Source organism: Peromyscus maniculatus, chromosome 12, assembly GCF_049852395.1.
Source record: "Peromyscus maniculatus bairdii isolate BWxNUB_F1_BW_parent chromosome 12, HU_Pman_BW_mat_3.1, whole genome shotgun sequence".
Classification (NCBI taxonomy): domain Eukaryota; kingdom Metazoa; phylum Chordata; class Mammalia; order Rodentia; family Cricetidae; genus Peromyscus; species Peromyscus maniculatus.
This window is the reverse complement of record NC_134863.1, coordinates 27,060,676-27,079,121: the sequence shown is the minus strand read 5'-3', so window position 1 is coordinate 27,079,121 and position 18,446 is coordinate 27,060,676. Positions and strand designations below refer to the sequence as shown.

General features: G+C 44.5%; 1 protein-coding gene across 2 annotated transcripts in view; it reads left to right on the top strand.

Annotated features, from left to right (window-relative positions):
- The window catches only part of Slc49a4 (solute carrier family 49 member 4), a 77,853-nt gene that overhangs the window by 41,614 nt on the left and 17,793 nt on the right, over positions 1-18,446 (top strand). Inside the window, exons 5-7 of one of the 2 annotated variants that reach the window (XM_015993420.3) lie at positions 4,268-4,376; positions 8,915-8,982; positions 11,338-11,465. In XM_015993420.3, coding sequence (XP_015848906.3) covers positions 4,268-4,376; positions 8,915-8,982; positions 11,338-11,465 — 305 coding nt within the window. Of the gene's footprint in view, positions 1-4,267; positions 4,381-8,914; positions 8,983-11,337; positions 11,466-18,446 lie in introns of both variants that reach the window. The other variant, XM_076548809.1, reaches the window with a different exon arrangement.

Here is an 18,446-nt window from a genome sequence, read left to right as displayed (position 1 = left end):
TAATGTCTCAAGTTTTGCAGGTGTTAAAGTGAGATGTAATTCTTCGAAAAAATAAACCTTAAGGACAGGGTTGTTTCACGGTTTGTAGAGAGCTGCCTAGCGAGTGTGGGCCCTGGGTTGCATTTCTAACACTGCACATAAATTAGCGAATAAATATAAAGTTCAGTGGAAAGGTACTTCACATTTCTTGTGGTTTAAAGTTTAGGCTTAAACTAGTTAAAAGGAAGAAATTAAAAAGTTCAATTGTGCTAGCCCCATTTCCCATGGTTCCCAGGCCAACTAATTTAATAGGCTGAGCACCATTTTTTAGACAAAGTGAGATGAAGTGTAGAAGGTAGGAAATCCTTTGTTTTTACATGTGATAATGGTATGTACTTTGTGAGACATTACCAAATAAAATTAAGTTTCTTGCTCTAAGGTACAGTAAGAAGGTTTTGAAAACCCACTTCCCTATAGCACCATGCATATTATTACTTTCCACATAATAGGTTAAGAAAAGCATCAGGGGGCAGTAGGTAGAGCCCAACGCCCAGAGTTCCATCTCCAGGATCCACGTGGTGGAAGGAGAGAACAGACTCGTGAAAGTTGACCCCCCCCATCTCCACCCCTCTCTGTCTCTCATGCACACGGTGATTAAATAAATGTAACAAAAACTGCTCATGTGGGTCTGTGGTAGTCTAAGGTAACAGTTCTTTCCAATGCTGTTCGTCTAAGTTTTTCTCACCGCAACACCAACAGCGGAAGTTACGTCGGTAGGCAAAGCTAGTGACCGAGCATTCCGGGGAAATGTGAAGCACTGGAGAGCCTTATGCTGAGTTACAGACAAGTTGTCCTGACAGGAAAGAAGAGGAACTTTGTTCCTCTGACGGGGATGTCCCCAGTCAAGGCCGCTCTGTGTCTGCCGTGGAGTGCAGTGTGGTCCTCCTCCTCACGCGAAGGCCTCACCGAAGCCTGCGCTCTGGGTCGTGGCTGGGGACTGCTGTACTTCTTGGCTCTCTGGGGGGTTCTGTGGGCCTGATCGCCCCACACCTCAAGCCTACAGGAGGATTGTCTCTGGTTTTTCAAAGAACTTGAGAAATCTTATTTCCTATTTGATTTTTAAGAAGTTTTAATTTAAAGAGCTGACTCCGTAAACAGTAATTTCATTATCTGGATACAGCAAACCCTTCAGCAGTTCTGCTCCGGGGTTTTCACCGTGCCGTTCACTTGTTTTAATACACGTTTGCCTGTGTGGCCTGACGTGACCCTTCCCCCCTTTTCTACGTCAGCGTCACGTTGTGTGGTGTTGGCTGCTGGCTTTGCATTTTAGAGTTGATCCTGTTCCTTCAGAGCACGTCACCGCCTTTATTTTATTTTCCTTGTCTTTTTATATTTCCTACTCCTCACCTCTCCCGTCTCTCAAGTGCCTTTCTATGAGTTTCCTTACCTCTTTTTTTTGTAAAATGTGTATAGCTTTTCACATAGATCGATGTGTGCATCATTCTGTTTGACTGTTTTTTTGTTTGTTTGTTTGTTTGTTTGTTTGTTTGTTTGTTTTGAGACAGCGTGTCATTTTGATCAGGATGGCCTCAAATTTGCTCTGTAGTCCGGATTGACCTTGAACTTCTGACCCTCCTGCCTCCACCTATTTAGTATCTCCATTTCCTGAGTGCTGGGATTACAGATGTGCCCCCAATGCCCAGTTTATGTGGGGCTGGGAATCATGTGTGCTAGGCAACCACTGCACCAAAGGAACTACATTGTAAGCTTTCGGTAATAGAACATTATAATATGTACAAAGCAGAATAATAGAACCCCCCTCCACCTCCAAGAACTAATACCGTAGTTCCTGGTGTATAACCACTTTGTTTTCTCTCTACCCCACTCACTCCACCAAGGGACAGTTAACTTCATCCAGAAGTGCTTCAGTATATGTAATAAACGTTAAAATATCCAGACCTTAAAAAAACTGAGATAGGGTTCACTATGTTACCCAAGCTTTCCTCAAGTTCTAGGTCCATCTGCCTCAGCTTCTGACTGTTGAAGCACTCTTTTAAGATAAATGTAGTATCATTATACCTCAGAGGGGCCTAACAGTAATTTACTGACAAGTCAGGATTTATTTTTTCTTTTAAGTTTCTTCAATGATTTATTCATTTTTATTCTATGTGCATAGGTGTTTTGCCCGCGGGTATGTCTGTATGAGGTGTCGGATTCTCTGGAACTGAAATTGCAGACAGTTGTGAGCTGCCACATGGGTGCTGGGAATTAAGCCCGGATCCTCTGGAAGAGCGGCCACTGAGCCATCTCTCCAGCCCCAAGTGTTTACATTCCTATTGCCTCATGAATCTTTTTCTTTTTTTTTAAAGATTTATTTATTTATTTTATGTGTATGAGTGCTCTGACACACCTGCACACCAGAAGAGGGCGCCAGATCTCACTACGGATGGTTGTGAGCCACCATGTGGGTGCTGGGAATTGAACTCAGGTCCTCTGGAAGAGCGGCCAGTGTTCTTAACCTCTGAGCCATCTCTCCAGCCCATCGTGAATTCTTTTCAGTAGTTGTTTGGTTTTCCATTTCACATCCGGGTTTTTAGTCAGTGCTGTTGACAGCTGGTGTAGGAGGGCAGCTTTCCTCATATGATGACCAGCACCTGCAAACACCCTCGGCACTGGTGGGCAGCTGTTTCACTGTGTAGAGTTTAGGTGTCATGAGCCGATGCCACATGCCTTAGCCAATCGGACAAGGGCTTCCCTGCTAATCTTTTTTAAGTATGACCTAATTTTTTTTTTTTAAGTGAGTGGTGTTTTTTTTGTTTTGTTTTGTTTTTTGTTTTGTTTTGTTTTGTTTTTCGAGACAGGGTTTCTCTGTGTAGTTTTGGTGCCTGTCCTGGATCTCACTCTGTAGCTCAGGCTGGCCTCGAACTCACAGAGATCCACCTGCCTCTGCTTCCTGAGTGTTGGGATTAAAGGCGTGTGCCACCACTGCCTGGCATGACCTAACTTTTTAAGGGATCTTATTTTTCATATTTCTAGAAAAAATACAAGTATGATTTTAGTTGTGATTACATTTAATTTACAGATCAATGTACGCTGATAGCATAGACTGTCCATCTACTTAGATTGTTTCTGCTCTCTTAATTAGGTTTAAGATTCTCTCTTTCTGTCTCTGTCTCTGTCTCTCTCTTTCTTTCTCTCTGGCCTTCCTGGTTTATTCCTAGGAGCTGTATGGATTTTAGTTTGTTTTGTTTTGGTTGGATATTTTAAGATGGGGTCTATAACCCAGGCTGTTCTGGAACTCACTGTGTAGCCCAAGTCAGTCCCAAACTCAAAGCTTCCTAAATACAACATAACACATAAAATATAACACAGCAAACACTGGAAATTTTAAGAAATATAAATGAAATGGATACTTTTGGTGTGATTTCTTGTTGGATTTTTTTTTTGTAATTTTCATACTATATATGGATCATATTCTTTCCCTTCCTCCAACTTACCTCAGATTCTTTTTTTTTTTTTTTTTTTTTTTTTGAGACAGGGTTTCTCTGTGAAATAGTCCTGTCTGTCCTGGAACTCACTCTGTAGACCAGGCTGGCCTCCAACTCACAGAGATCCGCCTGCCTCTGCCCCCCAAAGGCTGAGACTAAAGGTGTGCGGCACCACTGCCCGGCCTTACCTCAGATTCTTGCCCCCATTCTTACCCACCCAGCTTCATATTCTCTCCTTTAAAAAACCCAAACCCAAACCAAAACGAAACCATGGAGCCCGTTTAGTGTTGGCCGACTGTTTCTGCAGATGGGGCCTGCCCTGGAGTGTGATGATCACTATGTTGTTATCATTCCATTAAAGAAAACTGATTTTCCCTCTCTCCCGGAAGATAACACTTACTGATAGCTTCTTGGTGAGGGATGGGACCTTGTGTCCACTCCCCTCCCCCAGGCTGGGGTTTTGTCTGGTTAGACCCTGTGCATGCTGGCACGGACTCTGAGTTCCTCTGTGCCTCTGTCCTGTTGTGTCTGGAACACGGTATTTCCCTGGTGTCGTCCACCAATTCGGGCTCCTACAGTCTGTCCACCAATGAGCCTTGAGCACAGGGGTGTGATAAAAGTCATCCCGTTTAGGGCTGGGTTCTTATAAAAGATTAACAGGTTAGAGAATCTTGAGTTTATTTAAAAATGGACACATATTTCCTAATGCAGTTCTGTGTTCCAGTCTCAAAATGACTTAAGTGTTTCATAAATAGTTTAAATTCTGCATTTTAAATTGGTAATAATGTTTTCTTTTGCAGCAATTTGAGGTTTTTGATGATTGCGTTAGCATATGCGATACCGCTCGGTGTGTTTGCCGGCTGGTCTGGAGTTCTGGACTTAATTTTAACACCAGTGCATGTCAGCCAAGTGAGTATTTGTGCCTGTATATACGGCAGGCATTTTAGTTCATTTAATGTATAAATAATTGTGATATGCTTTTGGTTTTAGCTTCAAGAATTAGGTAAAATGTTGTCTAAATCATTATTCTAAAAACAGGATTCCTGTGGGACAGTTGAAAACAATCTTTGATATCAGCCATGAATTCCACATTTCTTGGGCTGCTGTTAATACTGATAAACAGAAGAGAAAAAAAGTCTTAGTGTGTTAACTTCATCATTTATCCTCGTTTCATACTTTATAAAGTAAATTATGAACCTATTATCTGATATATTGCTATTCTAAGTACTTTCTCTCTTGTCTCAGAATTAGAACATCTTCTCTTTTTCAAACATGACCATGGCCAGCAAAATGGCTTCATGGGTAAAAGCACTGCAGCCACCATGGTGATCTGGGTTTGATGCTCAGAACCCACGGAGTGGAAGGAGAGACCTGATTCCCACAAGCTGACCTGCATGTGAAGGAACACATACACACTCCACAAGTTGTCCTCTGACCTAAATGTGTACATGTGTGCACATACACAGATGCGCATACACAGACTCGAGAGTGCACAAACGCAGACACACTCCCACAAACTGTCCTCTGACCTGCATGTGTGTATGTGTGCACATACACAGATACACACACACAGACTCGAATGTGCAAGAACACACACTCCCACAGCTGTCCTGTGACCTGCCTCTGCCTCCTGAATGCTGGGATTAAAAGCGTGCGCCACCACTGCCCGGCTAACCCCTTCTACTTTTATAAAGAAAGCTAATCCCATTTTCATAAGGGCAGATCTCTCATGACTTTATTGTTGAAAGGCCTCTCCTCAGGCTGGAGAGATGGCTCAACAGTTAAGAGCACGGGCTGCTCTTTCAGAGGTCCTGAGTTCAAATTCCCAGCAACCACATGGTGGCTCACAACCATCTATAATGATGTCCTCTTCTGTCATGCAGGCATACATGCAAATGCAGTACTCATATCCATAAAATACATAAATAAATCTTTAAAAAGAAAAACAGAAAGACCTCTCCTCATCACACTATCACACCAAGGATTCAACTCCAACACGTGTTTTGGGAGGACACCAGCTTTAGACCATAGCCGAGCCTTTACCACAAGACAGAAGCTTTCTTTAGTCTCCTGACCCGTGTTTTGGATGACAGGCATTCCCAATGTGCTCAGTTCCAATAAGAAAAAGTGCAAGTCTGTTTGAATGATGCTGATTTGGGTGTATCTGTGCCTTGTGTTGCAAACCGTAAGAAGCCCTTCCAGGCATCTGTCTATGTATAAACTCTGAGAGACACAGAGTCCATGATCACACCAGGTATTGAAGCATAATTTAAAATAAAATGAGAGCAACAAGATTAAATAAAGAAAGGTTAATTATTGGGTAGATTTTTATTAAATAAAGTAAATACCATTAACAAAGGGAAAAGATCATAACTGGCTTGAAAAGACGGGCATCAATATAGCTAGATACATATTCTTCTTAGCCTGGCACAGTGCCACTCACCCCGGGGCAGATGACAATGTGTGGGCTGTGCTAGAGAGGTGGATGGCTCAGTGGTCACACAAGCAAGGGGACCTGAGTTTAGATCATCAGAACGCACGTAAACCAGTGTCAGAGGCGTGCACTGCAGTCCCGGTGCCAGTGTCAGAGGCGTGCACTGCAGTCCCGGTGCCAGTGTCAGAGGCGTGCACTGCAGTCCCGGTGCCAGTGTCAGAGGCGTGCACTGCAGTCCCGGTGCCAGTGTCAGAGGCGTGCACTGCAGTCCCGGTGCCAGTGTCAGAGGCGTGCACTGCAGTCCCGGTGCCAGTGTCAGAGGCGTGCACTGCAGTCCCGGTGCCAGTGTCAGAGGCGTGCACTGCAGTCCCGGTGCCAGTGTCAGAGGCGTACACTGCAGTCCTGGTGCACTGCAGTCCTGGTGCCAGTGTCAGAGGCATGCACTGCAGTCCCGGTGCCAATATCAGAGGCATGCACTGCAGTCCCGGTGCCAGTGTCAGAGGCGTGCACTGCAGTCCCGGTGCCAGTGTCAGAGGCGTGCACTGCAGTCCCGGTGCCAGTGTCAGAGGCGTGCACTGCAGTCCTGGTGCACTGCAGTCCCGGTGCCAGTGTCAGAGGCATGCACTGTAGTCTTGGTGCTCCTGCAGTGAGGAGAGAGAGAGAGATAGGAACTGCTGAAGCTTGGAGGCCATCTTAGCAGTGACTGACAAGTGACCCTGTCTCAGACAAAGTAAACGCAGGGTGGAACTAACACCAGAAGTTGTCCTCCACTGTGCACTATGACATGAACATGCTGGCACGAGTGGCATGTGCTTGTATGTGCGTGCACACAAACCCCCACCCTGATTTTACACACACACGCACGCACGCACGCACGCACGCACGCACACACATTTTTAAATAGAGGAAATAATGTGCAGAGGCCTAGGCGTTAAGTGGGTGTTGAGTAACAGATAACAGAGCCCGAAGGGAGAGGAGTAGCCCTGATTACTGAGTCTTCTAGTCCCCCGTGCCAGTGCTGCGGAAAACTAGAGATCATCCAAGCATCGGGCGCTTCCTTATCCAGAGAGCTTGTGTGTGCTTCTGGTAGAAAATCCCGTAAGAGTTGCTGCATTGGAGTGCTCCAGTTGACTATGGAAAGCCCACTCCCCCATCCTGAGGACCACAGCAATTTAGGACAGAGTGTGTAATGTCCTGGACACTTGGCCACAGCTTGACATCTCCTGCTGTTCTAGAGACCAGACTGCTTCTGCCTTGTACTGATTCTGTCCCTAGACCTTGTCCCCTTGCAAACATGGCTGTCCAGATCCAGAGGGCAGGTGGTGGAGAGAGAGAGTGGAGGAGCGTAGAGCTGTCTTTCAGGTCCTCGAATCCATTATGGGGACTTTGTTACCAAATGGGGAAGGGTATGTGGTCTACATGAGCGCACAGGTAGAAGGGGAGGGAACATTTGGCTGTCAGTCCCCCTCACAGTCAAAATGTGACTCCAAAAAGCAAAGGTAATAAAAGATAGACACCAGCTTGGGCACCTCTTAAATGCCAGGTGGTTGGGCCTTGCATGTAGCTACAAGGAAAGCCAGCAACTCTTTCTGAATAGAAATAATAATAGAAATAGAAGAATAATTGTATCCTATAGTATACAAAACGGGTTTCTGGGGGCCATTTCAGAGTTGTTTTTTTTTAGGAGTGTGGAAGTAAGAAATAAAGCGCTGAGCAAGTAGGTGATTGTAGGAAGAGAAAAAAACGTACCAGTATTCTGAAGGACTCAGAGCCTCCATCATAACAACTAACAGTGTTCAGTGCTTTACCTCAAAAAGAACCTTCGCAGCCGCATGCTCCTGACTTGAAGGGTGTGTGTGGGGGACAGAGGGCAAGTCATAGAAAGGTGCCCCAGTGGTGTGGAAATGTAGGTGCTGTCGTCAAGTGCCCTGAGGAATGTGACTTGAAAGTGGGGAAGAGCTAAGACAGGAGAGGCATCCTGAGATGGGAGAAGCCACTAATGCTGAGTGAGCACTTGCTGTGTGCTCCCACTGAGCTAAGTCCTGGCCACAGATGGTCTCCTTCATGATTTTGTAGGTAAGAGACACAATCGACCAGGGTCACTGAGCTCGTCAGTAGCAGGAATAGAAACATTTTCTGAGTTTGGCTTTGCTTTCGCTTTTTCTGTCTACTTGTGTTCGTCAGACTTCTAAGCGAAGGATATTGGCAGAACAGTGTACCAGGAGGAAGGCGTTACTGTGCCTCATGGTTTTAGAGATTCTAGTCTGTGTTGGCTTGGCTCAGTGCTGTGGGCCTGAGAGAGGCGGAATATCATGGCGGGGGGCAGAGCAGTTGACCTTCTCATGGAGAGGGGGCCCAGGACAAGATACAGTCCCTAGGGACATGTCCCCAGTAACCTCCTTCCTCCAGGTAGGCCCTACCTCCTAAAGCTTCTGGAACTTCTCAGGTGGTACAACCAGCTGGGGACCAAGCTGAGTCACCTGAGGCCTGGATGTACATATCATATCCAAATTGCAATACCACCCTTTTCCTCAAGCCACACCTCTCTCTGCCCCTGTCCCTCTCCTCTCCTCTCACATCTTCCATCCCTTGATATGGTCTTAGGTATGGCCAGATGTCTTGGCAACAAATTATTTTCTAGGAGTCTTATGTGTGATGATTGAATTTAAACTTCTTGAGGTCAGGGACCGTTTTCTCTCCTTTCTTATTGAGTTCTTAGTCCTAGGCAGTACTAGACAATGCTGTTGTATAGCACATGACTGAAAATATTCAATGGTATTATTTTGTTGATTTAAACATTCCAATAAAAATTAATGGAGGATATAATTATGTAGATACATTTGTATTCATTAGTTATATATGACTCCTTTTGTTTTATCCGTTTTCTTAAATAATATTTCCTAGATTTGTTGCCCTTGATGCAGTAAATATTGACTATAGCGGATTTCATTTAATTTCTCGCCAGTTGCAACATGCCACACTTGTATTAACATGTCTGCTTCTTTGTTAACAGGTAGATGCTGGCTGGATTGGATTTTGGTCTATAGTTGGAGGCTGTGTTGTTGGGATAGCTATGGCAAGGTGAGACTATTTCATATCAAACTTGTAAGTGGTCAGGGGGAAACGTCAGAAGAGAAGTGGGTTCCCTAGTACAAACATTATTGAGGAAAGAGCAGAAGAGAAGGCCAGAAACAGCCACTTGTTTGGGCTACAGATGTTCATGCGGCAGAAAGCATTCCATCTACAAAAAGCCTTCTTGGGAGCATTTCCTCTCAAAATGGTTTCTGAAGACCAGAAATGTATTTCTGGTATAATTAAACCCCTTCTCTTTGTTTATTTGAGGGCAACATCTTCAAATGGACCCCCAAAGTGATATAATTTTAAAAAATAATAAAAAGGCAAATCAGTAGCTAACAAGAAGGAGCCACATATCAGAGCATCCCTGGGCTCATAGAAAGGCAAACCCCAGTTAGCATGTGTGTCCCTGTGGGTGTCCGACTTTGATGGAAATGTCTGTAAAGGTCTCCAATTTCCTCAGACTCTCTCTCATCCTAATCTATTATGACAACACATTCTTAGAATGGGTTAGAAAGGAAAGAGGGTTCTTATTTATTCTAAAACCAGGAGTCTTAGAATATGTCCCTCCTTCCGGTGACATTGGTGTGTCTAAAGAAAGAGTGACGTTTGACCTCCAAGCCATTGAATCACGTCAAGACCAGCCAATCACCTCACCAGGAAGAAGAGAATCTAATATATATTTGAGGAGATCACGGAGATATATAAATCTCCTCAGTATCTGAACCCTTATTGAACATAATTGACACAGGATAATATATGTGGACCTTGTAGTTTTTTACATAGTGTTTCTAAGATGATGCAGGAATAAATTGAATTTATAACTTCCAGGTCACTTTATTTGTTTTGTTCTTCTTTTTTTTAATGTTAGAAAAGCATAGAAGAATAAAATCTAAAAGGTAAAGGTTTAGGCTAGGAAATCTCTTCACTGATTATGAAACACATTGCCCTGATAATTCTGACAAGAATCAGTTTTTCTCTAATAAACAGTAATATTCAGTGAATTCGGGATTCAGACTAAGCATCTGGCATCTCTTTGGGGACACATCTTCTTAGGGGACATTTTTAAAAATAATTTGTTTATTTTTTTAAATAATTGTTTATTTTTATGTACATTGGTATTTTGCCTGCATGTGTATTTATATGAGAGTGTTGGACACTGGAGTTCCAGACAGTTGTGAGCTGCCGTGTGGGTACTGGGAATTGAACTCAGGTCATCTGGAAGAGCAGTCGGTGCTCTTAACTGCTGAGCCATCTCTCCAGCTCTGGGGTGGGGGACATTTTTATTAGGCTGCAGGATCTTTCCAGAGTACATAGAAATTTCTCCTGTGAAGAAAGCAACCCTGTCACTAACCAAGCAGCCCATTCTTCCCACCAGTAGGTGGCGGCAGCTAGTTCATGTAGATTGAGGAAAAGAGGAGTAAGTTTTGAGGATCTGAAATGCTATAAAACTCCCAGCTTTATGGGATAATATGCACCACCACCGCCCCGACTGATTTTCAGGTCTCATTTGTGGCCCAGGCTGGTCTTGAATGCTCCCTCCTCCTACCTCGGCTTCCTGGGTGCTAGGATTACAGCCAGATGCTGCCACAGCTCAGGCTGTATTCTTGCTCTTAGAAAGTTTAATAAGAAGACATGAAATAAACAAATGCAAAAACCAAACAGTTTCCAACAAGGAAAGCTGATATAGGGATATAAACAGAATGCAGGGCCACCCTGGGGAGGACTTCCTTGAGCATGGAGGGCCATGTTGAACAAGACCTGGATAAGTGGAGAAATGAGCGGGAGTGAGTGTGTGAGGATCTGGGTGTTAGTATTACCAGCAGAAAGGCAGCTACAAGCAAGTACTAAAGCTAACCCGTGCTGTGGGAACCAGCCTTAGTTAGCATGGATGAGAACAGAAAACAGTATCCAACCGGAAATGGGTGGGGGTGGGGGTGGGGATGGAGGGATGTGGGGGCAGAGCAGGGCCAGGTCACAGGATCTGTGGAAGCATTTGTGTGCATTCTTTGAGTGTGAGTTTTGGAAGAGCCATCTTTGCACATCAATGCCAAGTAAAACTGGGCTAATGTGTATTCATTTTAGGATATTTAGAAAGTATAAAAGTCAATTTAAAAATTCAAACTCTGTTCTGTGAACTGTAGGCTCCAAACAAATTATGTTTTACCGTTTGTAGGAGGAAAATAAGTTATTATTAAGTAACATCCTAGACACAAGGAAAGAAGTAAATAAATATTTATAACTGGCATTGAGAACTAAGCAGGGAAAAATCAAGTAATAGTTGCTTAAACAAAGTATGTTGCTAATTTAACTAATACTGAAGAGTCTAGCTGGGATTAATGAAATATTGTTTCTGTTCAGGTTTGCAGATTTTATCCGGGGTATGCTGAAACTAATTCTTCTCCTCCTGTTTTCTGGGGCTACACTGTCCTCCACGTGGTTCACCCTGACCTGTCTAAACAGCATCACACACTTGCCTTTGACGACAGGTGAGGACAGGTTGTGTTTGAGCTTGGGGTAAATATTGTCAGTTTACAGAAGTATGCGTACTCTGACAGTGGGCCCTCACCTTGCTGTCTGTAATTGTTCGGTATAGAGAGGCAGGCTCTGGCAGTGCTTCCATTGGCAAAGTGCCTGTGGGTAGGCATAGGACCTGAGATCAGATCCAGTAACCTGCATAAATGGTGAGGGTGAAGGGCTAGAGACATGACTCAGCTCTTGCAGAGAGCTCAAGATCGGTTCCCGACAGGCATGTCAGGTGGCTCACATGTGACTCCAGCTCCCAAGGACCAGCACTTCTGGCCTCCAAGGGTAGTTGAACTCGTGTACATACCCATGCCTATGTGTTTTGTTTGGATTTTTGTTAAAGGCTGGGGGCTCAGGTAAAGCAGACCCATATAACTTCCTGGGACTTCAGGTTCAGTGACAGACCTTGTATTAAAAAATAAAGTGGAAAGGGATCGAGGAAAGACACCCCAAGTCATCGTCAGGTCTCCACATGCATATGAACTTGTGTACATGTGCAGCTGCACACATACATGTACATAACACACACACACACACACACACACACACACACACACACACACGAATGAAGAGGCTTCCCTTGTCCCATCATCATACCGACATCCCAGATAGGAAGAATCCAAGAAATAATTGAATAGTTTGCATAGGGAAGTGTCCGCTTTATATTATCTCATATAATGCTCATATACGTGCTTTCATGTAAAACTCATACCAGAGCGTAACATATTTTTATCGTGTTTATAATTGTTACTAAAAAGTACAGTCAAAGCAAAGCATGATTATATCTAAACTATACCTCACTACAATTCTCTGACCTGGCCTGGTGCCTCAGTTTATACGGCGTTATCCTATCATCTATACAGAAGCATGATTTCTGGAAACGCCTTTTGGAAGCTACTGTATCCAGCTTACAATTGTGTAATTGACCGGAAATATTTGTATTTGCTGTTATGCTTATTGTTATTACTGATATAAGTTCTGAGTTTTCTGTTGTTGCTCTAGTAAGTTGCATAAATGTATTGGCTCCACAACAGCGCCAAGGATTATCTTACATCCCCATAGAATGGAAAGCGCTTCCCCAGGGGTCTGGGCTGAGAGCATCACGAGGACTCTTGGGAAGTCTCTTTCCCTCCCCCGGGGCTTTTTAGCAAGCTGCAGCCCCCTTGACTTTGTTCACAGCTGGTCTATGCCCTCCTGGCCTGCCTCCTCTGTCTTCAGGGATCCTTGTCTCACATTGGGCCCACTCCGACAATCCAGGATAATCTCCCAATTTCAGATGCCATTTATTAGCAACCTTAATTCTACCTCAGGCTTAATCCTCATTGCCCTGTAAGGTAACACGCTGATAAATTCCAGAGAGGGAAAATATCGATCTTCAGGGGAGAAAGGAATCATTCTGCTGGCCCCAGGGTCTTGTCCAGGTTCCGGTGATGGCTTACTGGGGAAGGCAAGGGACTCCATGACTGTTTCTTCCTCCCTTCTAATAAAATTGCTTAAGATGCAGGCTTCTTACTCATCTTACAAGTGATTTTTAGCCACCATGGATGAGGTGCTCAATTACAGGATTATTTATTGTGAAGTACATTGAGGGATGTAATGTCATACCAGCATTTGATGAGTAGGAGTAAACTAGAATCTGAAGGCTTGAGGGGGGCCACTTGCCCAGCCGCGGTGGTCCCCCCCCCCCCCCGGGATAGCTTAGAATCTCTGCACACCCCACTTTGGATCTCTGCAGTCTGGAATTAGAACCAGGATCTGTACATCAGCAGCATCAGACTTTCACACAGATAATCAGCAGTAGTGTAAGGCTGCCAGACTGCCCCAGCCAGCATAGATGCCCCAGCAAACTCACAGGGGCCGCGCTGGGACTTGACTTCCGGTGGACTCCGCTGCAGCCTCCAGTCCTGGGACATTCCCACTGTCTGTAGACTGGGCTTCATTCGGATGCTGTCGGAGCTTTGGGAGGTTAGTTTTTCAGCAGCTGGTGTAGTAACGAGCAAGTGTCCACTAAACCAATCTGGAGCAAGAAATGAGGGTGGCGATATTCAGTGTGATCGGAAGTTCGGAGCTCTGCACCTGCCCATCAGATGCACACACCTGTAGTGATTGGGGTCATTCTTTCGTCTGTGGACACTACTCTTTAAATGGCTGCTAAGTGGTCAGGACATACACACTTCTGACCTGTTTGCGTCTAAGTGTGTCGACAGCACACTTGTTAGCTATTTATTTTGGCCTTGGAAGCACCATTAAAAATTGATGCCGTACTGAGTAAGCATTAAGAACAGAGACAGTGGGCTGGCGAGGTGGCTCCATGGGTAAACATGCTGGCTGCCTAGACTCCCAACCTGAGTTCAAGCTCCAGGACCCACATGGAGAAGCAGAGAGTTGCCTCTATACACATGAACCCATGTATACATACCTGTTAAATAAGTAAATAAATAAATCTAATTTTCCATGTACACACATTAAATAGATAAATAAATCTAATTTTTAGATTAAAAAATTAAAGTTTTTTTTTTTAAAGAGGGAAAATTCTGGGAAACTTCAGCTCCCACCCATCCTCCATCAGCCCTCTCAAGTGTGAAGCCCAGTTGTCCAGTATAATAATTAGACACTGACTAAAAATCTGTGACTGTTTATATACCAGTGTTCTATGTGGTGTTTCAAACAATTCCGCAAGTGTGCCCAGTCAGATTTCTTTTTAAGTTTATTTAATTGTATGTGTATGGCTCTTTTGCTTGCTGTATGTCGGTGCACCACATGCATGCAGTTCCCATGGAGGCCAGAAGAGGGCATCAGATCCCCTGGAACTGGAGTTATAGACAGTTGTGAGCTGCCCTGTGGGTGCTGGGAATCAAACCCGGGTTCTCTGGAAGAGCAGCCAGTGTTCTTAACTGCCGAGCCATCTCTCCAGCCCGTTGGCCCAGATTTTCTTCTTTTACTTCATTCTGGTATAGTTTAGCAATCGGGCAGCATTCAGATGCAACCATTTTGGTTTCCAGCTCCTCTCATCCATGGGATTACATGCAGATATTTTTTTTATGATCTCCTAGAGAAGTCAGTATCTGTGACACTTTACAAAAACACCATCACGAGTGCTTGATGACATCTGTTGGTTATTCATAAAACAGTGCAACTGTCAAGTTCAGGTGCAGCTTCGTCTCTGAGTGGAAGTGTTGGAGGGAATTTAATTTTTACATCTGCTTTTGTCTGGATTGGTGTAGTGAGTGTATCTGTCTTTTATAGTCAGGCAGAATATATTTGAAAACTGTACGTCTTTTTAATCTTGCACGTGTGATTGACCTGATCAAGACTATGTTTTCCAGTCTGTGGTTGAAAAGAATTCTGCTGGGCAGGAAGTGAAGCAGCAGATTTCTAAACTAATCACAGCTGGATTGAAAGGCTGAATTTGATATGCCCATCTTTTTATTTTGTTTTGTTTTTGTTATTTGAGACAGGGTTTCTCTGTGTCGCTCTGGGTGTCCTGGAACTCACTCCGTAGACCAGGCTGGCCTCGAACTCAGAGATCCCCTTGCCTCTGCCTTCCGAATGTTGGGATTAAAGGCATGAGCCACCACGCCTGGCCTGATGTACCCATCTTAACCAGGAGAATGTTCACCATACTTACGTGATGATATTTATATAAATTTTGCGTTGTTTTCAGTTGAAGGTCAGTTTTTCAATGTCACAATTCCTAAAAGACGGGTTTTAACTTAGATAACCCCGAGTTAAGTTAACTAGCTGTGCCGACCCCCCCCCCCCCCCAGTGCCACAGCCTTTCTTGTTCCACACTGAGTGGCACTTAGCCGTGCTCTGAGTGAATCCCGCCCTCCTTGCCAGGTGGATAATCTGGAGCATGGATTTGGGTCTCATAAACTCTGTCCCCAGCCTTGCGCCTGCGAAGGGAGACGGGGAGGGACTCTTACCTCATCCTGAGCCTCAGTAGACAGGACTTCCGGGCTGCAGGAGTCAGCAGCCGCTGTCACTCTTTGTCATTCAGCACAAGCTGCTGGGAAGCCAAAGGGCACGTTTTAATGGAACAGTGGGAATTTTAATAAATCTATCACAGATACTCCCTCTGCCTTTGTAAAAATCGGACCTAATTCATTTTAAGTCAGAAAGGTTCCACGAAGGGGAATTTACTACAGAATCTAATTATGGACCCATCTAGACCTTGAAGTCAATATTTAAAAGTCAGTAATGGCAAATTCGTGTTTCTTTTTAGTGGTCATTCTTAGTCAGGAGATGAGTTGTCCTCTTGCCTAGCATGCTTAGTACTTCTCTTATGGGTTTTATAAGTCAGGAGAATCTCCAGGAAAAGCATGTGAAACAGTCATGCTACAAAGCAGTGCTGTGGCCAGAACAGGCAGCAGCATCTCTAACTCCAGTTCCTGGAGACTGTTTGCCCCGCAGATCGGCCGTCTTTGTGTCTGTGCGCTCCGCTGTTCCAGGAGGAACAGAATCATCTAAGAGCATTTTCCTCAGAGCGTCCTCATCACCAAACAGTGCCTAGTGTGTCCACGGAACTGTGGACATAATAAGCTAAAGGCCAGTTAAGTTTTCTTGCCCTGCTGTCTCATAACAACCCTATTAGTCTTCATGTAGTCTACCCCTCTTGATAGATACTGTGTTGTCTGCTCTGCAGAAGGAAAACTGGGTCATGGCATTGTCTCTGAAGGCACAAGGGTTGGTATATGCACTTGCTTACACACATCCTCTGGGAGGCTGTCAGCAGTATGCATTGTTTTTTCCTCTTAGGAAAACTTAGTATTTAAAATTTCATTTTTAATTAACTGAAGTATTTACAATGGGACAAATAAATAACTTCATGACTAGATAACGTGAGCTTCAAAATCTTGAGGCTTTTGCTGTAAACAAAATGATGCAAGCACATTATTCACCTGACCTGAGAATGAGATGTCTAGCCCTGTTAGATACAACTCACACGGTCATTTTTTACTGAACAGATGAACGCTTGGAAAACGGCATTTTGAAAAATGTTAGCACTTTTGCGTTGAGTTTGCTGAAACAATATAATTTGACTGTTTGACAGAGGTTGCCTTGGGAGCGATTATTCATCTAATTTCATCTCAGCTTACTAGAACGAGTGTGATGGTGCTACCTAGCAAGTCCGGGGTGAAGCTGGAGGGAAGGTGTCCTGCTGGACAGATGCCCCTTAGAGCAATAGCAGACCACAGGTTAGCTTCAGCGTTACCTCAAGAAAGGAAGCATTCCCGGCTGTTGAAAGGCGTGTGACATGTAGGCCAGGGAGTAAGCGGCTTCATTTCCATGCGTTTTGTCTTTATTCAGGTAATTATTCCCATTTTAATAACACACAAAAAGTAGAAGCGTACACATTCCCCCTCCAACTATGCCCCATTTTAATAGCATGCAGAAATTAAAAGCATACCCACGGCCCCTCATAGAGTAATGAATATGATTTTTAAACATTTTTAAAGAAATAGGTGCTTTGAAGCTTTCAGAAAGTAAGACAGAAAAGAATGACTCAATCTTTTCAGTTTTGTTGCTTACAAGTGACTCTTACTCATGGTCATTAGTAACAGCTCAGAAAAGGAAGGTAGACTATGAATTAAAAGATGGACTTGGGAAGCTTCTGGGCATAACAGTTGTAAGAGCTGGGGAGGTGACTCAGTGTAGAAAACGTGCTACAATAGTGTGAGAACCCAGATTTGCAACCCCAGAACCCAGGTGAAGGAGCCTGGGGCAGCTGTGTAGGTCTGTAACCCTGTGCTCCACAGCCGGGGGGCGGGGGGGGGGGGCAGAGACAGGAGAAGCCCTGGACACTCAGGGCCAGCTCTCCTGGCCTGTCTCCAGCAGATGGAACAGGAGGACTAACCCCCAAGTTGTCCTCAGATACCCACATGTGCACTGTGACACAAACACCCATGTGTATGTGCTGTGTGCACACAAAAGGATGCTTTAAAACTGATTTCTTAAAGTAATAAAATGCTCAAAGGATCTACTGAAGAAGATCATGTAATATTTATTTTGTGGAAATGTTCAAGAGAAATAAGTCTTGGGCAGAATTGTGTGTCTGGCGGGAGGAAGGCAGTCAGTCAGCGCTCATGATTTAATAGTACACTGCCTTCTTCAGACCCGTAAATAATTTGGTGGATCTGGAAAGTGTCTGATAAACCTACATGCTGGTATCGTTTCACGACCAGTCTCCAAGCCCACTCTTTCAAGGATTATTTGTTGTGCTTCATTTCTGCAAGATAATTACTTTGCCTTTCAGCCATACAGAACTGTAAACATAGCGCGAACAGTCAATTTTTATGGGACCAAAGTATGCCAGCAAAGAGGCTAAACAAGGGTGTCTGCAAATTAACAGCACTGAAGGAAATCATAGTCGCTAATGAGATCGCACCCCGGATTCCCATCCTCATCTGGGCCAGTCTCATGGACCACATGCTCAATTTTCAGGAGATTATGAGGGCTGCAGCCGTTACTTTGTAGGGAGAAAGAGTTGCGGCTCAGTGATGGAGAATCAGAGAGCCAGGCCTGGTGACACACACCTAGAACCCCGCTATGTGGGAGGCTGGAGCAGGAGGGAGGGTCATAAGTTCGTTGCTCATCTGGGCTGTAAAGTGTGTCTGTCTGTCTCTCTGGATGCGGTTTTGTGTTTTGTTCTCAGGATTGATTTTTATGTGTATATGGGTATGTACATGTGAGTGCAAGTACCCACGGAGACCGGAGAGTTCTGGAATTATAGACGGTTGTTAGCCATCCTTCATGGACCGAATTGGGGTCCTTACAAGAGCAGTACGTGCTGTGAGGCACTGAGCTATCTCTCCAGCCCCTGTGGGGGTGTTTTGTTCTGTATGTTCAGCCTGCTCCAAATCTGTGGGGAGAAAAGTATGTAGCCAGCACTGGGGTGTTCCCATGAACTGCCCGCCGTTTCTCTTCCATGTGTCTTTATTTCC